Raw genomic sequence first — 22,137 nt, forward strand, 5'->3', positions numbered from 1 at the left:
AATGGGGGGGGGGGGGGGGGGGGCGCTAACTGAAGCGTTCTGTGCATATTTCACACGTCTCAGTGTCAAAAACAGATGAAATTTGCTTCTCACCTCAGGCTGCTCAGCAGGTGTCCCAGTTGCCTTGGGGGGGTGTATTCCATTTATTATTTACTCCATGTGTAGATATTTGGAAATGAGGTATTATGCTAGATGAAACCCATTTCTCATCTTTTACTACAAGTGCTTCCATATCCATAAATGTCAAACCGACTTCATTCTATTTACTTCGTGGAATATTCAGAGTTGGAGAGGTATTCCATTGTGTTCTCCCACCTCAGAGATGGGAACGTTCCCACTTCCCACTTGCTCATGAACACACCACTAGTTTAGCGTAAAGCACTGGATCCTCTGGAGCTCACATTATATTTTGTTTAATGTATTCGTTGGTTTGTTTTTGCAACTGTCAGAAAGCAAAACTTCCCCAAAACGTCTTTTAAACGACTTCTTGAACACAAGAAAGTAACAAACCCCTCCCTTTTATTTTTTGCTGCACAAAATTATACTTTTCTTTGCAGAATTTGTGTAATTCTTGTGAATTACTGTGAATTTTACTTTCTTTTTTTTAAATAAAGGAGGACAAATCTGAGGCTTGTGACAAAGGCTCACAGCTGTGAAAGTTCACCGAGTAAGAAGCAAAAAAACAAAGGCAGAGCCGTTGTTGTGTTGTGCCTAAGCTGATGTGCAAGGAAACACGACATCAGCAGGGTTTGTATCTTGGTGAGCTTCCTCCTCCTCCTGCAACTCACGCCGGAGCCGATGTTCCCCCGTGTCCCCCCCCCCCCCCCCCCCCCCCATAGAACGTCTCTCATATTTAACTTCTTTTCTTTGCATCTGTCCTGTGACAGTTCTTCCTACGCCTGAGGCTGAGGCGGCCTTCTGTGGCTCCATCATTATCGCAGGGAATAAAGCCAAGGCAGAAACAGAGGGAGAAGGAACGTTTCGGCATGAAGGGACGGCGTTCACTCAAAAACAGAGAGAGCTGAATTTTTTATTTTTTTTTTAGTGTTGAAATGATGTTAGATGATAGCGCGAGTCTGTAACAGTGTCTGTGTTGTATGCAAGACAGAATTAGTGTTTGTGAAATATGCTTGTGTAGAAACTCTAGTCAACAGTATCCAACTCTGCTGCCCAGCATTATATCTGACTCAGTTCCTCTTTTTAAAACGATTGTGTTCTATGACAAAGTCAAAGAAAGAAGTGGAATTTTCGGATTGTTGGCAGCTGTGTGATCACTTTTCATTGTGATATCATTTGTGGAACAGGTGAAGGATCAAGATGGATATTAGACACTTTTATGTTTCTGAGACACATCGCTGCGTGTCAGTATTTTTTTCTTGTGAAGTCGAGAAGAGAAAATTCTCCTTGAGTTAAAATGATCTGAAAATCTGTTTTTTTTTTTTGGTCCATTCTTTCTTTTTCTTTTTTTTTAAAAAAACTGAACGGAAGGTATTCGAAGACAGATTAGTTTATTTGATGACTTTGCTGTCACCGAAAAAGCAAGAATGTATGCGACTGATATTGTGTAGAAGAAGGGACGTGTGTTTTCAGTCCCTGTGTAACAGTGTAAACAGATTCTAGCTCTCTGCGGTTGCATCAAAGACCGTTGAGGTGAGCCGAGGTGAGCTCGTGTATGATTTCTGTGCTAAAACGCCATGACCTTGTCAGATCTGAATGCTCTGATCAATCTATTACACGATGTATACAGTACTATACCATCTATTTATGTTCACTTTGTTTGGTATTAACACTGTGATTACATGTATTTCATTCCATTTACTCCACTTCTTTTTACATGATCAATATGTCTGGTAAATAAACAATATTGTCTTATTACCATTGGTCTTTGAAATGATGCATTTATATCAGTGTTGTGGCTCCCAGTTTAACCACTGTTTCCAAGCAGTGGATTCAAGGTGTGTACAGGTGTGGTTGAGCTGGATGATTACTCAAGTATCCACTAGAGGGCGCCCATCTTTATCAGTGGATGTGCGGAAGGACATTAAGCAATTTTGCAGCACTTTACTTTTCTTTAAAATGCAAACATCTGATAAAATAAGACTTCTGGACAGATAGACGAGCAATGGACGTCCTACTTTTGCACCATTTTTCTCCTCTGACATGATTCTGCTTCTTTGGATTTTTCAGAAAAACAACTTCACTACACTTTGACATTTTCAGTCCACCGTATAACGAAACCAGGACTAGACTTTATTGCATCAGCCTCAGATTGACTTCACTATGCATGTTATTGAGAGATGAAGTGATTAGATTTTAGTTTACGTGTCTGATGATAGATGATCTACAAACTCATTAAAATTCAAAGTCACGGATCCTAAAGAAATCTACCAAAAAGTAACGAACGATTGGCTAACGTTCCCCAGCAGCACCACTGGAAGATCAAAACAGTCACATGATTCATGTGGATGTCACACAGTTCCCAGAAGTACATGATGGCTCAGACTGAGCTCGGATTTTGAATATTTATACAACATTAGATCACCTACTTATTTATGTAGTTAAGGCAATGGGTTGCCATGGCAACAGCCAGGGGGATGGAGGCATAATGTTCTCATGTCTACACGCCTGACATCTGTGTACCGCTCTTATCAACAGGATATCTCAGGAACATCTTGAGAGAATGCATTTGAATTTGGCAGAAACTTTGGACTCAAGAATGAACTGAAAACACTATGGTGGTCAAAGGTCAAAGGTCAAGGACACATTTACAAAGACATTCAACTGCAGTGGAACGTTTCTAGTTTTGACGTAAAATTTTCAGCGATGTGGGGAGCAGCGCAAACCGCTACAGCGAACTTACCAGCCTCGCTGAGACGTTTTACTCAAATGTTATCGATCAATCAATCTTTATTTATATAGTGCTAAATCACAACAAAAGCCATCTCAAAGCACTTTATACAAAGAGCAGGTCTAGAACCTCACACTTTAACTCAGATGAAAGAGACCCAACATTCCCACATGAGCAAGCACTCGGCGACGGTGGTGAGAAAAAAAAACCTCCTTTTTAACAGGAAGAAATCTCAGGCGGAACTGGGCTCAGAGAGGGCGGCCATCTGCCTCGACCAGTTGGGGTTGACAGGGGGAGGAGAGAGATGGAGCTGGGGGTGGAGAGGAGAGAGAGATGGAGGGGTAGAAAGGAGAGAGAAACACAGGGCCGGGGCTCGAGGGTAGTTGGTCCAGGACAGGAAACGATCAACCCAACATCTACAGCCCCGGGTGACCTGCAGGGTGAGAGAGCACAGACAACTACGGGAAAGAAGTTTAGGTTAACGGATGCACTGATACATGCGAATGTTGTGGATTGAGATGGACAGAAACAGAGAGGAGGAGAGGCTCAGTGCATCATGGGAGTCCCCCGGTGGTCTAATTCTACAGCAGCATAAACTAGGAGCTGGTCCAGGATCAGCCTGACCGGCCCTAACTATAAGCCATATCAAAAAGGAAGGTTTTAAGCCTACTCTTAAATGTACAGAGGGTGTCTGCCCCACAGGATAGGAACTGGAAAACGGTTCCACAGGAGTGGAGCCTGATAAGTGAAGGGTCCGCCTCCCACTCTACTTTTAGAGAAACTAGGAACCAAAAGTAGACCTGCATGCTGTGAGCGTAGTTCTCTGGTCGGTTCAGAAGCAACTATGAGCTCTTAAAGATATCTTTGTTAAAGAGCATGTTGCCGGTCATGGCCCCCTGTAGCTGGCTGGGCTGGAACCAGTATGGAACCAGTATGTCCTCAGGGCATCCGGACGTCTCAGGCACCTTGAAGGAATTCTGCACCTAAAGATTTTAGTGGTTGAAGGGTAAATCCAGCTCAAGTGAACGGGGAATCCTGTTTTATTCATATAATACTTACAGAAACAACACAATATCTGACCAGCATGGTGACAGTGTATAACTGTTGTCACCGACACAAGCCTAACCCTCATAACACAACTCTAAACTACTTAACGGCAACAAGTCAAGGTACATGAAACACATGTGTAAATATTCTACATTCATATTTGTGTGAGACATCATAATGACGAGAGAAACCATGAAATGCGTCTTTGGAAACTTCAGTTGACATCTCCGATATTGTCAAAGACATTAGACGTCGATAGGAAACGACAGTAAACACACGCTTATCAAAAACATTGTTCTGTTTGATCAACAGTGCAAAAAATTCATAGAGCGGAAACCATCACCACCACCACCACCACGCGTTTCAGCGTCCGCTGGTTCTTTGAATGGCACTACATGAATGTGATGTATTATTTTTATTATTATAGTTATTATAATATCCAAACCTCACATCATCCGTCCGCTCTCTCACATGAACCTGCTGTTGGTTAACAAGCAGGTTCCACCCAGCAGAGTCCCTGAGAATCAGGACGTAATCAGATTGACTATTTTGTCTGAACGCCTCAACGCTCTTCATCCACTCTCAGCTCCTGGAGTTGCTCCTGCACAGCATCCAGCACCTCCTCTTGCTGCTCCACCTCATGGTTCGACTCCGGCAGCTTGTCCTGGAGCTCGTTCTCCGTCTTTGGCTCCAGGTTCTCTGAGCTCTCGAAGCAGCCCGAGTCCCTTGGCTCTCTGGAGTCCTCCACAGATTTGTCCTCCTCTTCATGCTCGGACTCGTCATCAACTGCCAAAAACATTATAACACATCATGTCTCAACACATTTTGGCACTTTTCTAGTTCATGCAACACTAAGAAAGGTCTTTTGTCTTCTCTATGTGTTTCAAAAAGTGTAAATATGTGGTAACTGCTCTCTGGTGCTCTGCTGGTCTTGGTAAAGGTACAGTTGTTATACATACACTAGGGGGCGCTGCAGGCTCAAGTGAATTTCACAGCTCAAATTGTCTTCTTTGTGAAATCCACAACACAAAAAGTGACTCTGCTGCTGAGTGTTTACATGGTGTGCAGCGTAACTTAGGTACCTGTTTCAGTTTGGTAGTTTTCATCTCAAATCAAAGTGTTTGTGAAGTGCTGAGTGAACAACTGGCTGAGGAAGACTGAAATGGTGCTAGATGATGTCTTTAAGAGGTTGTAAAAAAAAATGCTTTACACAGTTTTACCGTTGTTTATCTAAATCTAAATTAATTTCCAGCAAAAAGTGTGAATTCTTCATTCACCAGAAGTAATGCAGAGGGAAACAAACGTCTTTGTGAGCTCCAGAGACCTGACAGTGAGTTACTAAATTACAATTTAGGGGTGACGCACTGCTTGAAACATTTTATGTTTCAGATTTCACAGCAGCTATGAGGAGGAGTACAGCAATCAAAACCTCTGTGATGCAATCATATATGTGGGAGATTTTTGCACCAGTTTGCAGTATTTGGGATGAATGAAACTAAAAGCTAAATTATTCAAGAGTATTTTCATTTGTGAAAGCATCCCTTCAGCCTTTATATCATTTTATTCCAACATGCAGTAAAGTCTGCGATTCTGAAATATCATTAAGTTTAGCTCAGTGTTCAATAACTTTAGCAGCAGCTCATTCCATCACTTAAAATATAAAAGTAGATGATTAGTCCAGAAGAGAGATGAGCTCAAAAATCAGGACAGAATCTGCTTTCTTACAGGGGACTGAGCATCGCCGCTGCACAGCTGAGCTGTGAAATGCACCTAATTATGTAGCCGAGGCAGCAGAACCTGATGGAAGTCTAAAGGTCCCCCCAGAGGCTCCTATTTCACAGCCTCTAAACTCCCCGTCTCTGTGGCACAAAGTGACTCTAAAATTAGGGTTTGACTGACAGCAGGGCTCGCTCAGCTTCTTCAAAGCTTTCTACAGAGGATGATTTCAGCTTTATCAACCTACAGTCTTGGAGCAGCTCGGCGGCGTTCAGGATCTTGGAGCGCTGATCCGGGTCGGTGATGTTCAGCTCGTTGAGGTGAGACTCCTTCAGGCTTGTGAACTCCTCCAGGCTCTGGAAGCCGTGCATGGCGAGCAAAGAGCTCAGCTCCTGAAACACCAGAGGGAGATCTTAGTCAAGCACGGGGACCAAGGTGACAGCTGCTGCATCATCATACGGGGCGGAGCTTATACCGCCAGGCCGATGCTGTCCAGAACCTCCTCCAGGGTGGTGGGTTTGGACTTGGTTCTGCCCACTTTGCTGTTGCAGCATCTCCTCCTGGCTGGGGGGCTCTCGTCTGGCAGCATGTTGACGTAGATGAACTTAAAGGAGCCCACCTTGTTGTTGAGCTTCCCCGTCCAGGTGCCCACAGGGGGCTTCTCGATGATGTGGATGATGTCACCTTTCTGGAAGAGAGATGATGATGTCACCAAATATGCGATGAGTGAACCAGCAGAAATACTCATCATTTATAGATAACATGCGTTGTCCTTAGACTTTAATGTTTGAGTGTCACGGTGCCGAGGAAACAGGAAGATTCTCCCGTTCACAGAGGAATTCTTTCTTTGTGTGAACTCAAGCAGCTGGAGCAGAATGAGAAGGAATGTTACCACGCAATGTTCTCTTCCTTTAAAAGAAAAAAAATCAAGAAATGTTCGTTGGTGAGCTTCTTCAAATGTTAAAATGGTGTATCCTGTCGTTCCCTTTTTAAAATATTACTTTTGGGGCATTTGAAGACTTAATTAAACAGTGACAGAAAGGATTTTTATCGGCAGCAAAATTTGTTCATGTTCCCAGAATGCAAAACAGTGCTTTTGAGAGACATTTTACAAAGTTTCGTGTCGTTACATGAAAATAACAGCAACATTCCCTCGACTCATCATTTCGAACCGGGACAGGTGGGACTTTGGCTAACAAAACCCACGAGCTCTAAAGACGCGTGCAGGAGGAAGATCTCATCTACAGTTAAAAGAACATTGTCAGGATGTTAGGAATTTCAAACTGAAGAGATTTCTGCTGGAGAGAAAACATAAGCGCCACGATTTTAAGATGTTTTAACAACGTTGATGCAACATGGCGTTATTGAACCTCTAAAATACCTCCTCACAATGTTGCACTTACAAAGTTTGTCCCAGTCAACTTCCTAAACATTTTTTGGACCATAATTTGAAAACGTTAACATCCTTAAATGTTCTTTAACATTTAGACGTTTTCTGCCAGGCATTATTAATTTCTGCATTAGCACAGATGGTTGGGTTGATGTTGTTTTAATTATATTTTACAACCTTGTTTTGTGAGAAAAAAAAAATCATATCAGGTAATCATGAGCGTCTCAGATGTGAACAAACATCTGTCCAATTATCACTTGCAAGCTGTAAATAAAGATTCTTTGCTGAGAAGTAAATAACAAGTGGAATGTGAGCAAGCAGCTGACTGACTGTTGTCCAATTTTAGCCCTTGCTCTTAGAACGAATCCAGAGTTGAGACCTCACCTGCAGTTTCAGCGACTCCACATCGTACGGGCTCGGGGTGAAGTCGGTGTGGACCAGAGCGCGACCACAGAAAGGTCCGGTGTAAGCCAGACCGTTCTCCTCCAGTCTCATGCTGTCCCTCTGGCAGTATCCACTGTCCAGGCTCTGTCTGTCGCTGCCTGAGGTGTTCAGAGAAGGTCAGATTTATTCTTCGGACACTCACAGACGGACGTGCTGAGCGTGGAGGAGGACTTACTGCTGGATAGCTGGCGGCTGATGGGGCTGGGCATGGTGTCCTCTGACCCCGTGGAGCACACAGACGTCCTCTGTCCCACACTCAGATCTGGATGCCAGTCGGCAGAGATGGGGGACAGCTCCTCACCACTCTCCGTCTGGAGGAGGAAAGAATGCCAGTGGTGATTGTAATTTGAGATTCACATAACTTTTATTATTGTTGAAAATGTTTTGACAGAGCTGTGTTCTTGTACTGATCCACAAAGAGGGTGCACAGAATTGTAGGCAATAGGTTCCATGTCATGTGACTCAGGGACTCCAAATCAGTACCAGATATAAGTACTCGACTGGAAATATAGGACGCGCCTCATTGCAGAGTACTGGTTCCTATATTTTACAAGAACATCTGAACACAAAGTTCGTTACATATTTTTCAAAAACCAAATATTTTTTCTTTTATCTTCCCTCTCTCCCATGGTAGAACACACATAACTGAGTCCATATTCTGTAAAACGCAGTGCATACATGTAGCCACTAGATGGAGACGATTTCTAACTTTGTCTTTTAAACCAGAATTGTGCCGGTGTAGATGCCATGTGCTTTTGTATCACAAATGTGCTTCAAGTTGAATCAAATGTTATGAATTTTAGTGTTTCAGATACTGTGGTCTTCATGTTGGCCAGGTGGGTGAAGATGTATCAGGAACAGCCTTTACCCCTTCTTCAGCCAGGGCCCTCTGAGCCATCTTGGAGGTCTTGCGGGTCATCGTACGTGAGATGACGTTGCGCCATTTCTTGCCCAGCTTGCTGCCACTTTTAACTGCGTCCTCTGCGGCGATACTCTCTGCCGCCTGAGATGAGTTGTAAAATCATCAAATCAACAGATGTCGGAGGATCAGAGAACACGGGGGAACCTTATCTTAGGCCTGACCTTTTTCCTTTACCTAAGCTAGAGAACCTGCAGGTTTTGTTGTTGTGGACATTTGCATATACTGATATGCTGATATGTCACCTGCACATATGAACTGTAACTGTAGCATGCTGCCTGAAACTGTAGTCTGCATTTACAGGCCTGCTTGCAAAGTACCGAAACCGAAGGTGGTTTCGGTACTTTGCAAGGTTAGTTAGCTGCAGCCAATGAAGCTAGCGCCTCTGTATTTTGCAAAGGAAAGTTAAAAAAAGAAAAAATAACATCAGTTCTCAGACTTTGACCATCATTCTGTGGCTAGTCCACAACCTGCCACAGTGGTTTATTGATGAGAGGAAATGGCCTTCATAGTACACTGACATAGTTTATCAAAGCTTGTCTGAGATAATACGCAGAGGAAAGCAACACTGATTTGAGACTGGCTCGAGTCTCTGGGGAAGGACGTCCAGACTCTGGTTAGATGCTTGATGCTTCTGTCTGTCGGTGGCTCTGCGCTTGACTAATTTTACGGCAGCACATCCTGTCCACTCACACTTGTTCTCACTTTCTTCTCTTCTTTAGTCTCTTACTTATTTGCTTTTCAACTTCCACCAACACGCACAGTGTTACTGGGAAGTTATTAAAGTTCAGTGAAGTCTTTATGCATAAAAAAGAAGAAGTATTACATGTATGACCGAGGGTTTCTGTATGCAGTCATGAATGATCATACCAGGATGAGGAACTATGAGCTACAATGTCTGAAGGAACTGACACGTAGGAACACAAGTTTTTGTAAATCATCTACTTCCACATTTCAGACATTGACACATTGTACGTATAATGTTGATGCGTTTCCTGTTTGAGGCGACTTCAACTTACTGTCTCCTCCAATGTAAACTCTTTCTCCGAAACGATCGGTGAAGTTGGTTTGTGCTTCATAAATTCCTTGAAGCTGCTGGACCTCTGCAGGGTGAGCTGAAAATACATGGCGCGTTTTAGAATTAAACTAAAATAGACATCAACAGCGATACATCTGTCAGCAACAATGGTGTTTAACAATTAAAAAAAAGAAAAGAAAAGAAGATTGGCACCAGAAAAAAATAAGGTACAAACGTGTTAGATAAGACTGGTTTCACAGCTCAGCACACACATCTTAAAAATCTCTCCCAAAATGTGTGAACACGTGACAGATTTCTCAGAAGAGTAACTGCCTGTGTCTCTGCTCACCCAGTTATCAGAGATAAAGACTACAATCTGGGCCATTATGCCGCACGGTTGATGGTAGAGGAATCTGAGTGGCTACGTCAGTGTCTCTCCAGAGAACCGTCACCTTCACATTGTGTTCTCAAAGGGGCACCAGGCAGAGTAGGAGTGCTGAGCCCTGGCAAGTCAAGTTAGGAAGTTTCTGGAGGTGAAGGAGTCGGAGCACAACATCAGCTCTGGAACTAAACTGAGAGGGGCTGGTCGCCCAGCTTTCTAGTTACCCAGGTGGAAAAGTATCGGGAAATTTGGGAATATTCACACCCAGTATGTCTAGGAGCCAGAGGGTCAGCTCCCTAGTTGTGCTGACTCCTTCTTTGTCCAACCACAATCACGCATAAGGAAATTCATATCTAAGCCAAAGATCAACTTTGCTGTCCCATCATCAGATCTGAAGCCACAAACTTCTAGGGTGGGTCTGAAAGTGTGAAGCGGTCAGGGCGACAGACAGCAACACCAAATTGGAGGCCCTAATTCTCTGCTGGGAAATGGTGTTTTTCCTCCCTGTGGGTTGAAAAAATGTTGCCACAAGAGCAGCAAGTTCCTCAGGGTGTAGTTCACGATAAGGGTCAGCTGCTGCACAGGCACACTGGTGCGGTTTCAGCAGTTATGTCAGTCCTGCAGGGGCCCATCATGGTGAGGAAAGAGCAGAGCCAGAAGGCAAAGCTCTCAGTGTACTGGCAGGTTTAGATTCCAACCCGACGACAAGGTAGTGAAGCGGCAGATGCATGCAGCTGATATGAGTTTCCTCCATATAATCCCACCCAGAACACACTGGGTGGGATTATACAGTATGTGTAATCTGACCTGGGAACGCTTTGGGGTCCCCCAGGAGGAGCAAAGGAGAGAGATGTCTGCTTTACCTATGAAGGCTCCAAGAACCACCACGACCTGTTCTTGGAAAATTGGCGAAAATGGATGGATGCCGTGACAAAAAGTTCAGACCGGCTTTTAAATGTTCTAAATTTATGGTTTCGGTTAATAAGTAGTTTGAAGACATCAAAGTGTAAGCAGGTACACATGTTCATTCATGCATTTCTCAACTCAACCGTCCCCACTTGTGAGCGTCACCGGGGTCTGTTGACTAAACAGAAACTGATGTAACGCGGCAAAACTGGACTCCATGATGTCGTATTCATGACGTGTTTGGATTTACTCAAAACCACATTAATGCACTTTAAATGTTTCTAAACTGTGTATAAATGCAAATAGGAGGATATCAAGTTTAGTGTAGCAAGAAGATTTAGCACAAAAATGATAATTAGTCATTTAAATGTAATTAAATGTCAATAAGACAATGTGTTAGTGTTAAGTTTTGCAGTTTGCATATTTAGCGTCTTCCTGTTCTACCTGTGGAAAAAGCTTTCACGAGTCAGATCTAATTGCAGCTCGTCCGTCTGAATTTCTCTGTCAAGCCACAGTAAACAGACAAAGCTTGAGCAACTGCCGGCGGCCAGTCGCTGCGCGTATCCAGTCTCGCCGGCTGCATCTAGCCTGAAACATTTAACCGCCGTTGCAGTCTAGGGAACAAATGACCTTCATATGACTGAGTTTTACTGGCAAATGTCAGTTTCTCTGGCCGCAGCTCTCGTCTTTAAAAAAACCACACTGTTTTCAGACAAATCAACCCTCTGTTAGTGCCGATCATTGCAGAGCAGTGACGTGTGTCATGGAACAATGATGTTCTCTTTGCTAATTATTGGTGGTTTAAATTAGGACATGATTGCAGAGAGCCAATGACACGCGCAATGATGAAGCGTGAATTAAACCACAGGAGGAGGAATGAGGATGGAAAATAAGGGCACTGGTGTCAAGCGTGGGAGGATCGTCTCTCATGGTGGCAGCTGAAGCCACAAAACAAAACCTGCTCTGACTCAACCTGCATGAGCTGCCAAGATTCACCAAAACACAGCAGCTTGACTTCTCCGAGTTTCTGCAAAGCCTGAAGATAGTTCAACTGCAGGCAGTCAAAATTTGAAGTTTTATTTAGGCTGTGTGCCCCTGTGTGTGTGTGTGTGTGTATGCGTGCCCCTGTGTGTGTTTGCGTTAGTTCAACTCAACCACAAATGCTTCCTTGTGCTGCAGACATCCTGTGTCAGAATGATTTGCACACAAAAACAGCTCAACCTGCTGTTGGTGTTGCCTGTGTGACAAAGGCTTAAACAGGCGAATTCACAATCAGTCCAAAAACACGGACATTTAGAAAAGCTCAACACGTGCACTTCACAAACTAAGAACAACACTCAGCTCACCTTCTTCTTCTGCACCTGCTCCTTGTCTGAGACATTTGAGGACCTTCGCCTCAACATCTTCTTCTTCTTCTTCTTCTTCTTCAGTGATTCTCTTTTTCGTTAGTTTTTTTTTTTTTATCCAGGCGGGGGTCCTCTCACTGTCCTGTCACGGGAAAAAGTTCTCAGATTAAAACAGAGAAGGCAGAGATGCACTCAGAATGAAGTGAAGACGTCGAGAGGAAGTCCCATGGCCACACAAAGACTGAAGAGGAAAGCGCACGCAGACTGGCTGGTGGGTGTTACATGCACTTCTCAGATGAGCAAACTCTAAAACTGAACGCTGAAACACAAAAACCACACTAAATATACATACTAGATGCACGTTTTTAAACATGTCATTTTGCCTGACGTTATGACAAAACTCTAAATCTGATGACACGTGTATTTCAGCTGAAACTCAAACTCCTACACTACTCAACTGGTTGTACTTCTACTTTGTGACCTTTTTTTTCAGCTTATTTTTGTTATTGTCACAGTAGCGTGTGTCGTGTCGATTGAAGTGTGGAAGTGAAAGACATCAATAGAGAGAGGACACATTTAGAAACTCTTTAGTAACGGCTTTGCAGCTGCAGCAGAATCCTTTTACAAGAGGTCATTAGAGAGGACGTTTATACAGACGGTGGTTTCTAGAATAATGACTTGCAGGACCAGACCCTTGCTGACTCTGTAAAAATCTGACGACAAAACAAAAACAAAATACTGAAGAGAAAGGCTCCTGTCTCCAGGCCGGACGACAAGGCAACTTCTGGCAGTCAAAGCAGAGAAGGAAGTACAATATGAGTCAAGTTCAGCTTGTTATTTTGGTTTTGTAGCAAACCACATGATACAATGATGCCCTATTTTAGTTTCCTGTCACTCCACTAAAGCCAGGCAATAACTTGGTATTTCTTCACATTTCACTGTAACGTGAGATTCTCCTGTTGATCGCATGAAGAAAGATGCACTGTAATTTACTGGTTGCATGTTGGAGTCCTGTATTTAAGATGTGACAGAGCAAAAGCAGTGTTTACAGTAAAAATACGCTGGAGGCATCAAGAGTACAACTATTCATTATGCAGAATATAATTTCTCATATCAGAATATTATTGTTATACTATGAAATTATAGCTACTGAAGCAACATGCTTTACTGTATCATCGTGGTTCTACTGTTTTGAAACCAATATGATGGAGGGCAGTTTAATACCAATGTGTCATGATATGGCTCAGGAGGTAGAGTGGATGGCTAGTAACAGGAGGGCCGCATGTTCGATCCTTGCTTCCCTGTGTCCCAGCGTTGCTTAAGGCAGGAGCTGGTTGGTACCTTTCATGGCAGCCTCCACTATCAGTGTGTGTGTGTGTGTGTGTGTGTGTGTGTGTGTGTTACTGAAACATTATTAAGTGCTCTGAGTGCTACAAATGTAGAAAAGTGCAGTATAAATTACGTCCATTCATCAAAACCACCCATCCATCCATTTTCTACTACTTAGCCTATCCCAGCAGCCTTCGGGCGAGAGGTGGGGTTCACCCTGGACCGGTCACCAGTCCATCACAGGGCCAACACATAGAGACAGACAACCATTCACACTCACAGTCACACCTACAATCAATCTTATCAATTAACCTCGTCCCCATTTGCATGTCTTTGGACTGTGGAGGAAGCCGGAGTACCAGAGAGAACCCACGCAGGAACAGGGAGAACATGGAGACTCACACAGAAAAACCCTTTGCTGGAGCCGGGGCTCGAACCTGGAACCTTCTTGTTGTGAGGTGACAGTGCTGACCACTGCACCACCGTGCCACCCTAATCAAAACCAAACATTCTCAAAGTTAAAACGTTTTTTATGAAGTGTAACTGCCATAAATGAATGAAGTCATAACTACATGACGCTTTGAGGTCAGGCCTACTCAGCGTGCACGTTGCAGACACTTGATGGAGTAAAAACTGCATTCAAGCATAGAAATACTTGTTTTTTTTCCCACCTTAATCAGCCTATAAAAGTTCATGACATTAAAATATTTTATAGTGACAATGAAACCGAAGGGTGGATACATTTACTCTCAGTGATCTCATACGTGTTGTTTCTCGTTTTTGAGGCCTTCTCACCACCAAGACTGACAGGAAGTGGGTGAATGTGCCCTTTCTGAAACAACCCAACACTCAGTGTCAAGTGTTTCTCATGTAATTGTGCATATTCGACAAGGGAATCAAGATGCAGGTTGCAGTGTGAGTTCGCACCTTCACCATGCCCTGACAGAATTGTTGCCAGGCAACTGGGATTCTTTAGATATGAAGTCTTTGCGTGTCGAGGAAATAAGCCCCAAGATCTGATCCTAACTTTCTTTATGAGTCCAATTATCTGATCTCATTAAAAGAAAATATCTTTAAGAGTGCTGGAGGAAATAATCAGATCCTCTACTTAAGTAAATATAGCAGTGTGGAAGCAGGAGGAATTGATTTGCTGTCTTCGAGGTGCTGTCGAGACTTTTGTCTCATCCAGCCCAAACAGAGTATAAGGGCCTAGAGTGGAGAAACTCTTTACTTTTATTGTTAAAATCTTCATGATGGTGGAGCTTCTTGTTTTTCCACTGTTGCTTCAGCCATTCTATTAATCACGTGTGCGATTGCTCATCCTGTGTCATTTCCTGTGGCTGTTGTTATGCATTTTAGGCTGCTTTCTTGCTTATAAGTGCCATTTAAATAAAGTTTGCTAGTATTATTATATCACTGCTGGAGGTCAACTCCAAAATATCTCTGATTCTGCTGAATCGTATGCAAAACATTACCATGTAATCAAACGTCTGCCCAAGTATCAGAGGTTATGGTACAGAAAACTGCAGTCAATGTTCTCTTTGTGGCATCATATTTCCTAAGTTTAACCACTTCATAATTCTGGGTCATTCAGTCTATTGAAACCAATCAAATTTGACCAGAACTAGCATGCAATTTCTGCTTTAAATGAAACAAAAACTTGAATTGAAAAGTATTGACTTCACTTATCCGAAAAATGCAGATAGACATACCAAGTACAGAAAGAAGATTGATCAAGAGGACAGTCACATGCAAGTCCCCTGAGACAGAGAGAAGTCCCCGCTACAAGGCAGTTTTGCTCTACCTCGGTCCCACCATGTCCTTTCACAAACATCATCATACGCTAACCTTAGCTTTCAAAGTAAAGTTAAACCACCCATTAAGCTAACTGACGAGACACACTGACGTACCTTTCTTCGCAGGTTTTGATGTAAAGGGTTAAGTCGATGTGGTGCTCGTGTCCCTGATATTTGAGGCGTTGACTTCGCGTGCAAATGCTGACTATCACTGACAGTCATTATTTTTGTCCTAGGGCCCTCCAGGATTAATGCTTCCAAATTATACAACAATCAAGTGTAATCATCTCTCAAATCATGAATATCAAGACCTTAAAATGTACTTGTCATGTCACGTGACTCAAGTCCCCAACCTCTAGTACAAAAAAAATATTCCACTAAAATTCCCTGTGAAATGGAAATACTCGAGAAAAGTAAAAGCAGCTTAAGTTTGTACCTCCACACCATTCTTCAGTGACTTCCTTGCAGTTGAAATACTTGTTAAATGCTGTTATTTCTGACAAGAGGATAGAGAAAAAAAAAAACTTCAGTAAGAATAGACGGCAGCTTTAAAAGATAGTTACTTTAATAAAATAGAAATTATATTGCCCGGTCACACAAATGTCCAGTTTTAAAACTCAAAGGTTAAAGCTTCAAATAAATCACACAAAATTCAACAGCACAACATCAGACATTAACCCGCCTTTTTAAATTATTAAACAAATATATCCTTTAATTCAAAAATACGCTAGATTGCAGTGCATGACTCAACCTGGTGTAGCTGCATTGTTTTGGGTAGAAACTGCATAGGGGTGACATTACTCTGCTGTGCACGACTTCAGATGATGTGGAGCAGAGCGACGGCCAGAGAGATGAGGGTCAGAGAGGAGGAGCAGATGGAGGCAGAGGAACCAGACTGCATGAAGGGTTCCGTGTGTTTGAGCATCCACTCGTTCTCCGTGTGCAGTCCCTGTTTGAGCAGCTCAGGACCCACCAGTCTCCGGACCGTCTCGTAGTATTTGTTCAGCCACTGCAGCTGCAGGGAGGGAAGACCGTGATAAATTCACTGCAGGCATGTTTCAATATCAAAATGGAATGTAAAGATGATTTTAATTCCACTCAAAATAACGTAAATACATAAAGTTCTGAAGTCGGATGCAGTATTTCACATGGATCACTACTTGGAAATCCAATTCGTCTTTAACAAGATCGCACGGACCCTGCTTCTTTGTGACAATCCAGAAAGTTTGGGAATATTTCGTGCAATATTTTAATCTAAAAATGAACAGCCAAAAAAATGTCCAGGAGCACAACTCGACAGAGTGACTATCAAATAGCATAAAATGGAAACTTAAAAAAAAGGGAAAAAATGGTGTAAATGTACTTTCCAGCATTCGTTGCAAATGACAATCTATCTTGTGGTTAGAGGCTTTGTTTTCATCTGTGAGATGCATAGAAGTTCCAGCATCAAGAGTTACAGGGGATTTTAAGAAGACACCAGCACTTATCTAGCAGGAAGATGAAACATCTGGTGGATATCAGGCACTTCCAGTCAGAGGCATTTACAAATTAAAACAGAACACTGATTTCAACTTTGGGGAAGTCAATTTTGCAGAACAGCTGATGCTTTCTGTTAGCAACGTGGTTCGCAGATTGCAGTATTTCTAGTGGCTGGTTTGGAAAAGCGTGCTACATTTGCCTTTAGCTTCTCTTTATCCACTGAACAAGATGATAATTATGCAATTAAATACAATTTCTTACCTGTACAGGACTAAGAAGAGAAGTTTCAATCAGCTTTCTGTCATATGGGACCAGTGACACGGTGTCAAAGGTCAGGTAGTTGTTACCATACTGTAGAAAAACAACAATACATCAAACCAGCTGTGTATTACAGAGAAATGACCTCATGTGGTTCAATATCGACAGCTCTGACTCGGTCAGCACTCTGTGTCTACCTTCGTATGGGCAGGTACAATCACTGCCACGTCTTCTATCCGGATCCCAAAGTCATTCTCCTTGTAATAACCAGGTTCTATCAAAACAAAACAGAAAAAAAAAAAGATAGATTTGTTTTGACTTCCTCAATTTTGACTCAAGAAATGCAACTTAACTTTTCAGTTGTGTTGGAGGATGTGGATCTAGTTGGAAAAAATGACAACCATCTCACCTATAGATGTAAACATGCCAGCTTTGAAGGGAATGTTGTTGCCTTGAAAACCAACAGGCCCTAGAAAAATATTACAGGATTCATCTCCATTTAAGGCACAAAGACATTCAGAATTTATCTTCATATTTCCTGTCCTGAAACCCATTTTTATCCCTATTTAGCTCAAGCCGTTTAACATTTACTTGTAAAAATGCTTTTGTCTTTCTTGGGATGAAGTATCTCAGCCATTGGTTTGTGTCTTTCAGTTTGTTTAATCAAGCAAACTCAGTGCCACATTAACAGCAGTTGGAATGCAAAATTAAATTGAACTCAACCACACAAACTGAGTGCAAGTTCATTAATTTTCAACACCCTAAGCTCGTAGCGCCACAGAGAGATGAACTGCAGTCTGATGTGAGATCTCAAACAGCTTCAGATGAGTTGAGATTGTGACACTTGTACACCACTGTCCTCCGACGTTTGCATTTGAAATATATTTCATTTTCAAAGGTGAATTTTATTTATTGGACTACTATAGTATATAAAAATTGATTGTTTATCATAAAAGATATATATATATATATATGTACTGTATATGAAAATTTTGGAAATTAAAGAGTTGTACATTCATGAACTCCAAAGTAGTTTCCAACACCATGTCCTGTGCCGTGGCCGTAGTTCAGGCCCACCTCCCACAATGACCGGCGGCCCAACATCTCCATGTTTACACCTTTAAAAGAATAACAGTCACTGAGAACGCTCAGAATCAAACTTCCTGCCGCAATTCTGAAAAGATCAACTCCAAAAAAATCCCACAGGAGGAGACATTAGACTCCCTGAAGGTTAATATATGTCATTCCCACCTCGCGTCCCTGAAGGAAATATAGTGCGAGATATTTCAATGTTTCCCATGAGCACTCGAGTGAAGGCCTCCTGGTTAATGACAAAAGAATATTTAGAAATATGTGATATGAAATTAAGTATTTTGTGAAAACATTATGGCCAATGATTTTATAGTAACACTTGGAAAAAAAACATGACTTTTACAATATTTGTCATGGCAAGTGCAACAGTAAGTGATGGACCATCCATTCCTCTTTCCCAGAATAAACATTCATGCTTTCACTATCAAATCAGAACTGGTACCTTTTGCATTGCGGTGGGAGTTCCCCAGTGAACTGTTCGAGTGATGTCAGTGGTCCCGTCTCTGACAGCAGTGAAAGGCAGGGTGACTCATTACAAACTCAAGTGAGGTGAAGTGAAAAAGCGAGCTAGGTGTTTTTACTCACAGATACTGGCCCCCAGAGTCCACCAGGTACATCTCATCCACCGTCAACCTCCTGTTGGTTTCATTCGTAGGACTACAGCACAGAAAAACAGGTAGAAAAACAGTGGCACCACTGCTCCTCCTGGTGCTTCTATCTGGTTACTGCTGCACATCTTCAATTCGTATCATGACTTTTTGCTCGTGTGGCCTAATTCATAAGAGGGTTTTTTTTTTTATTTGGCTTTAGCGGGAAACTTTCACCTGAATTGAAATTGAAAATTGAACGGGAAAAAGGGTGAACAGAAATAACTGAAAGACAGACTTGAATTGATGTTACATACGAAACCTCTTCAAGTTCTGGGCCGCTAAATTCGCTGGCAGTAAACAGAAGGCATGGAATAGTCCTTTAATTATTTTCTTAAAATTCTGTCTTGTTTGAAAATGTCATGTTTTGTTTACTGTTTGTGATGTGGACAACAGAAAAGGCTGGTTTGATTTCAACACTCAATGAATTATTGTGACTTAATTCTCCGCTCAGGACGTCGTCACTCCAAAAAAAACTTTAAGAGGGAGAAAACCAATCTAAAAATATCTACATGGAAAAGGGGCCACCAGTTTATGAGTACACAATTTTAAATGAAAGACAGAAAAGACACCTGAATGACAGGCAAGGAGGAGTTATTTATGTACAGTTCAAGGCTAAAACACAATTTAGTTTTACCTGTAATGGGCGAGTGCAGCATTGGGTCCACTTGCAGAGATTGTTTCAAAGCTCGGGCCCCTGTTGTGCTTCTGTTTGCTGTCACAATGTTAACTTCAGATATAAAATCTTTGCAAAATTAACGAGAATGTGTGTTTGAGGTTCTATAGCTGTTCGGTGTTAGTGTGCAATTTCCAGGAATTAGCCCTGATTTGTGGTGACGTGCAATCACCTGCGACACATATTGACGTATGCTGCTGCGCTCAGCTCAGTCTCCTTCCCCCCGGGCACGGCCTTCTCCAGCCACATCAGCAGCTGGATGACTGCAACAGCATCTCTCACCTGGACAAGAAACACACACTCATGCCAGAAATCAACATGGCTGCACCTTTGGACATGCTGTCAAAAGTAAGCAGTGTTAATGTTCTCAATGAAAACCATCTGTAAACGTCCTGTTTGGCGGTGAAGACTTTATGTCAGTGTCACATACATGGATCAGAGAGTCTTATGTAGTCTTTAAAAAGTTAAACTTCATAAATAACAACCAGATGTCACATCCGTGTGTGTGTGTGTGTGTGTTCATGCGTGTCTTGGAGTGTATGAGCTGACATACGTGAGCGTCCCTCAAGATGCGCTGCTCAGTTTCATCTTTCACTGCTTTAGTCGTCAACACAGGAGAGTAGGAGGTCGTCATTAGTTTGTCCTGCATGAGAGAGACAGATATAATTACAGTTATTATATACTTTATAATACTAATACTTCAAAGAGAAACCTTGTTTTATCCCTCCAACCAATAACGGGTGAATAACTGTTTTGTGATTTCAGTATGTTGAAATGCTAGAAGAATTACTGCTTTTGCACTTTTTTTTTGTACATGGAAGTTTAGTCAATGTGCATGATTTGAGCACATGGACGATTATTAAAACTTCACATATGGACTGTTCATGTTTTTAGTCTGAAATCACCTTTAAGTAGAAATAATTCACTTCTAAATTCAATTAAACTCAAATTGGTATATTTTTGTCCACATGGGGACAGAGTAACATTACTGCTGTTCCAGCTAGCGAGCAGTTGCCTCCAGGCAAGCCTGTTCTCCCTCTGTGTTTACTGGTGAGCAGTTCTGTCTATAATGAGGCTGATTAAAGCAATCCGCTCCATCTGACCGGCTCTCATAACAAAGATGTTTGTCGATATTTGGTTGTTTCAAATTTGAGATTAGACTCTCTTTGACTTCACTGTGCATCCTTCATTGAAGTAACATCTTGTCTTTTTTTGTTTGACATCCACAAGTGATGCTACTAAATAAGACACTCATTTGCTGCTCACGTCCTGCAGCATTATCTCATGGTTTAAAGTTTGGAATCCATGCTGTGCCGTTTTTAAATTTTCAGTTTCATGTTGGGGAGGTACGGTGGTGCAGTGGTTCGCACTGTCACCTCACGGCAAGAAGGTTCCGGGTTCGAGCCCCGGTTCAGGCACGAGATCTTTCTGTGTGAGTCTCCATGTTCTCCCTGTACCTGCGTGGGTACTCTCTGGTACTCCAGCTTCCTCCCACAGTCCAAAGACATCAAGAGGGGACTAGGCTACCTGGATACATCAAGTTGACTGTAGGCGTGGCTGTGAGTGTGAATGGTTGTCTGTCTATATGTGTTGGCCCTGTGATGGACTGCGGGGAGCTGCTGGGATAGGCTCAAGCCCCCCAGCGACCCTTTATAGGATAAGCGGTTGATATTGGATGGATGGATGGAGTTTCATGTCTTTCTATGGGGATCGGTGGGCCTTAAGCTGCTAACAAGGAACGACTGGCGTTTGTGTCCAACTTACAAGACCAATAAGATTCATCATTGTAGGGAAACTGTTGTTTCAGAATAACCTCTGGTGAAGAAACTTTTCAGGACATTTCCAAGACAAAAAAGTTGTTAAGATATGGCTGAATGAGGCCTAGTGAGATGAAAGATGCCGAAATGATTGGAAGAACTTCAGAGAACTCGAGAAAATGCCACGTTTATCCCTATATAAGACACTTTTCATATTTCACAGAGTAAATAGACTAATTTTTTGAAAGAAAATATTGTGAAGTGCTGCTTGAAAGACTCAAATTTCCATAAACTAGAAATTTCTACCCCACTGTTCTCTGATACAGCAACAACAGCATGTTTTTGATTAATAACATGATAAATCCCAAAGAGAGACTAGAATGCTGCAGTGTATGATGGCTGTGGTGAAAAGACATGCCTCTGGTGTTATGATCTCTTTAAGTGCGTAGTTTGTGTACTCTGTGCCGATCCACACTTTAACTCCAGGCTGGCCCACGAAGGTCTTGAGGTCATTGAGGACAGAGTCGTAGCTTTTCAGCTGCACACAAAGGGGGCCGTCACAGGAGGCGTTCAGGTACACCCTCAACTCGTCGGTCACTCTGTCCGTGTGTAAAAACAGCCTAGTAGAAGTGGGGGTGTTACAGAAGTACAAGAAGTTGTTCTTAAATGCTAAAAGTCCTTACACATGAGAATATAATATTTTGTCTGCCATGCACAATTGGATTTGCTGGCACAGAGACGTAAAGAAGACATGTATACGCATAATCCCTGAGTGATGGATTTACCAGATCTCCTCCATTGTCAGGAGTGTGTAGGAGTAGAAGAACGGGTTGTATGGGATGTCGTTGCCGCGCAGATTAAACATCCCTTAAAAACACAAAAGCACACAGCCTCAGTGTCAGTGGCACCAGCAGCTTAACACTGACTCCAGACATGGTTTGCTTCTAGTGCTTGTGACTTCGCGTTACTGAACAGAGATTCGCGATGCTGGGATCAGAAGAGGGAGAAGTTGCTTGGTGTCAGTGACCAGATTAAAGTTTTGAATAACTTAAACTGATCAATCTGTCTACGTCGCTTCATATATTGA

General features: G+C 42.4%; 2 protein-coding genes across 5 annotated transcripts in view; both read right to left on the minus strand.

Annotated features, from left to right (window-relative positions):
* Positions 1-2,797: 2,797 nt before the first annotated feature.
* Positions 2,798-15,640, minus strand: sash3 (SAM and SH3 domain containing 3). Of its 2 annotated transcripts, none has more exons than XM_086221961.1 (9): positions 15,578-15,640; positions 12,017-12,158; positions 9,384-9,479; positions 8,314-8,448; positions 7,621-7,756; positions 7,386-7,543; positions 6,087-6,299; positions 5,859-6,003; positions 2,798-4,681 (listed from the first exon to the last, which is right to left on the minus strand). In XM_086221961.1, exons 2-9 carry the CDS (start codon positions 12,071-12,073, stop codon positions 4,458-4,460), a joined length of 1,164 nt encoding a protein of 387 aa, XP_086078087.1. In that variant the 5' UTR covers positions 12,074-12,158; positions 15,578-15,640; the 3' UTR covers positions 2,798-4,457. The 2 variants fall into 2 exon arrangements, with proteins under 2 accessions (XP_086078087.1, XP_086078088.1); XM_086221962.1 differs by lacking the exon at positions 15,578-15,640 and adding an exon at positions 12,709-12,727.
* xpnpep2 (X-prolyl aminopeptidase (aminopeptidase P) 2, membrane-bound) overlaps positions 12,076-22,137 on the minus strand; it is a 93,125-nt gene continuing 83,063 nt past the window's right edge. For 2 of the 3 annotated variants that reach the window (XM_086221960.1, XM_086221958.1), the window contains 13 exons: positions 21,836-21,917; positions 21,469-21,670; positions 19,847-19,936; positions 19,466-19,575; positions 19,255-19,332; positions 18,556-18,627; positions 18,413-18,473; positions 18,130-18,199; positions 17,892-17,996; positions 17,288-17,347; positions 17,076-17,152; positions 16,882-16,971; positions 15,690-16,156 (listed from right to left, as the gene is read on the minus strand). In XM_086221960.1, coding sequence (XP_086078086.1) covers positions 15,959-16,156; positions 16,882-16,971; positions 17,076-17,152; positions 17,288-17,347; positions 17,892-17,996; positions 18,130-18,199; positions 18,413-18,473; positions 18,556-18,627; positions 19,255-19,332; positions 19,466-19,575; positions 19,847-19,936; positions 21,469-21,670; positions 21,836-21,917 — 1,295 coding nt within the window. In that variant the 3' untranslated portion in view covers positions 15,690-15,958. Of the gene's footprint in view, positions 12,159-15,577; positions 15,638-15,689; positions 16,157-16,881; positions 16,972-17,075; positions 17,153-17,287; positions 17,348-17,891; positions 17,997-18,129; positions 18,200-18,412; positions 18,474-18,555; positions 18,628-19,254; positions 19,333-19,465; positions 19,576-19,846; positions 19,937-21,468; positions 21,671-21,835; positions 21,918-22,137 lie in introns of those variants that run through there. The other variant, XR_015118928.1, reaches the window with a different exon arrangement.

The sequence above is a fragment of the Aulostomus chinensis genome, chromosome 13, assembly GCF_037954235.1.
Source record: "Aulostomus chinensis isolate RoL2024-O1b breed Wild chromosome 13, RoL_Achi_v1.0, whole genome shotgun sequence".
Taxonomy (NCBI): domain Eukaryota; kingdom Metazoa; phylum Chordata; class Actinopteri; order Syngnathiformes; family Aulostomidae; genus Aulostomus; species Aulostomus chinensis.

Coding starts and splice junctions, on each gene's coding strand:
- sash3 (XM_086221961.1), bottom strand. CDS start 12,073: ATGTTGAGGCGAAGGTCCTCAAATGTCTCAGACAAGGAGCAGGTGCAG. Junction 7,757..8,313: donor GGGCCCTGGCTGAAGAAGGG/GTAAAGGCTGTT, acceptor TTCCTCCTCCAG/ACGGAGAGTGGTGAGGAGCT. Junction 6,300..7,385: donor TGGAGTCGCTGAAACTGCAG/GTGAGGTCTCAA, acceptor TCTCTCTTCCAG/AAAGGTGACATCATCCACAT.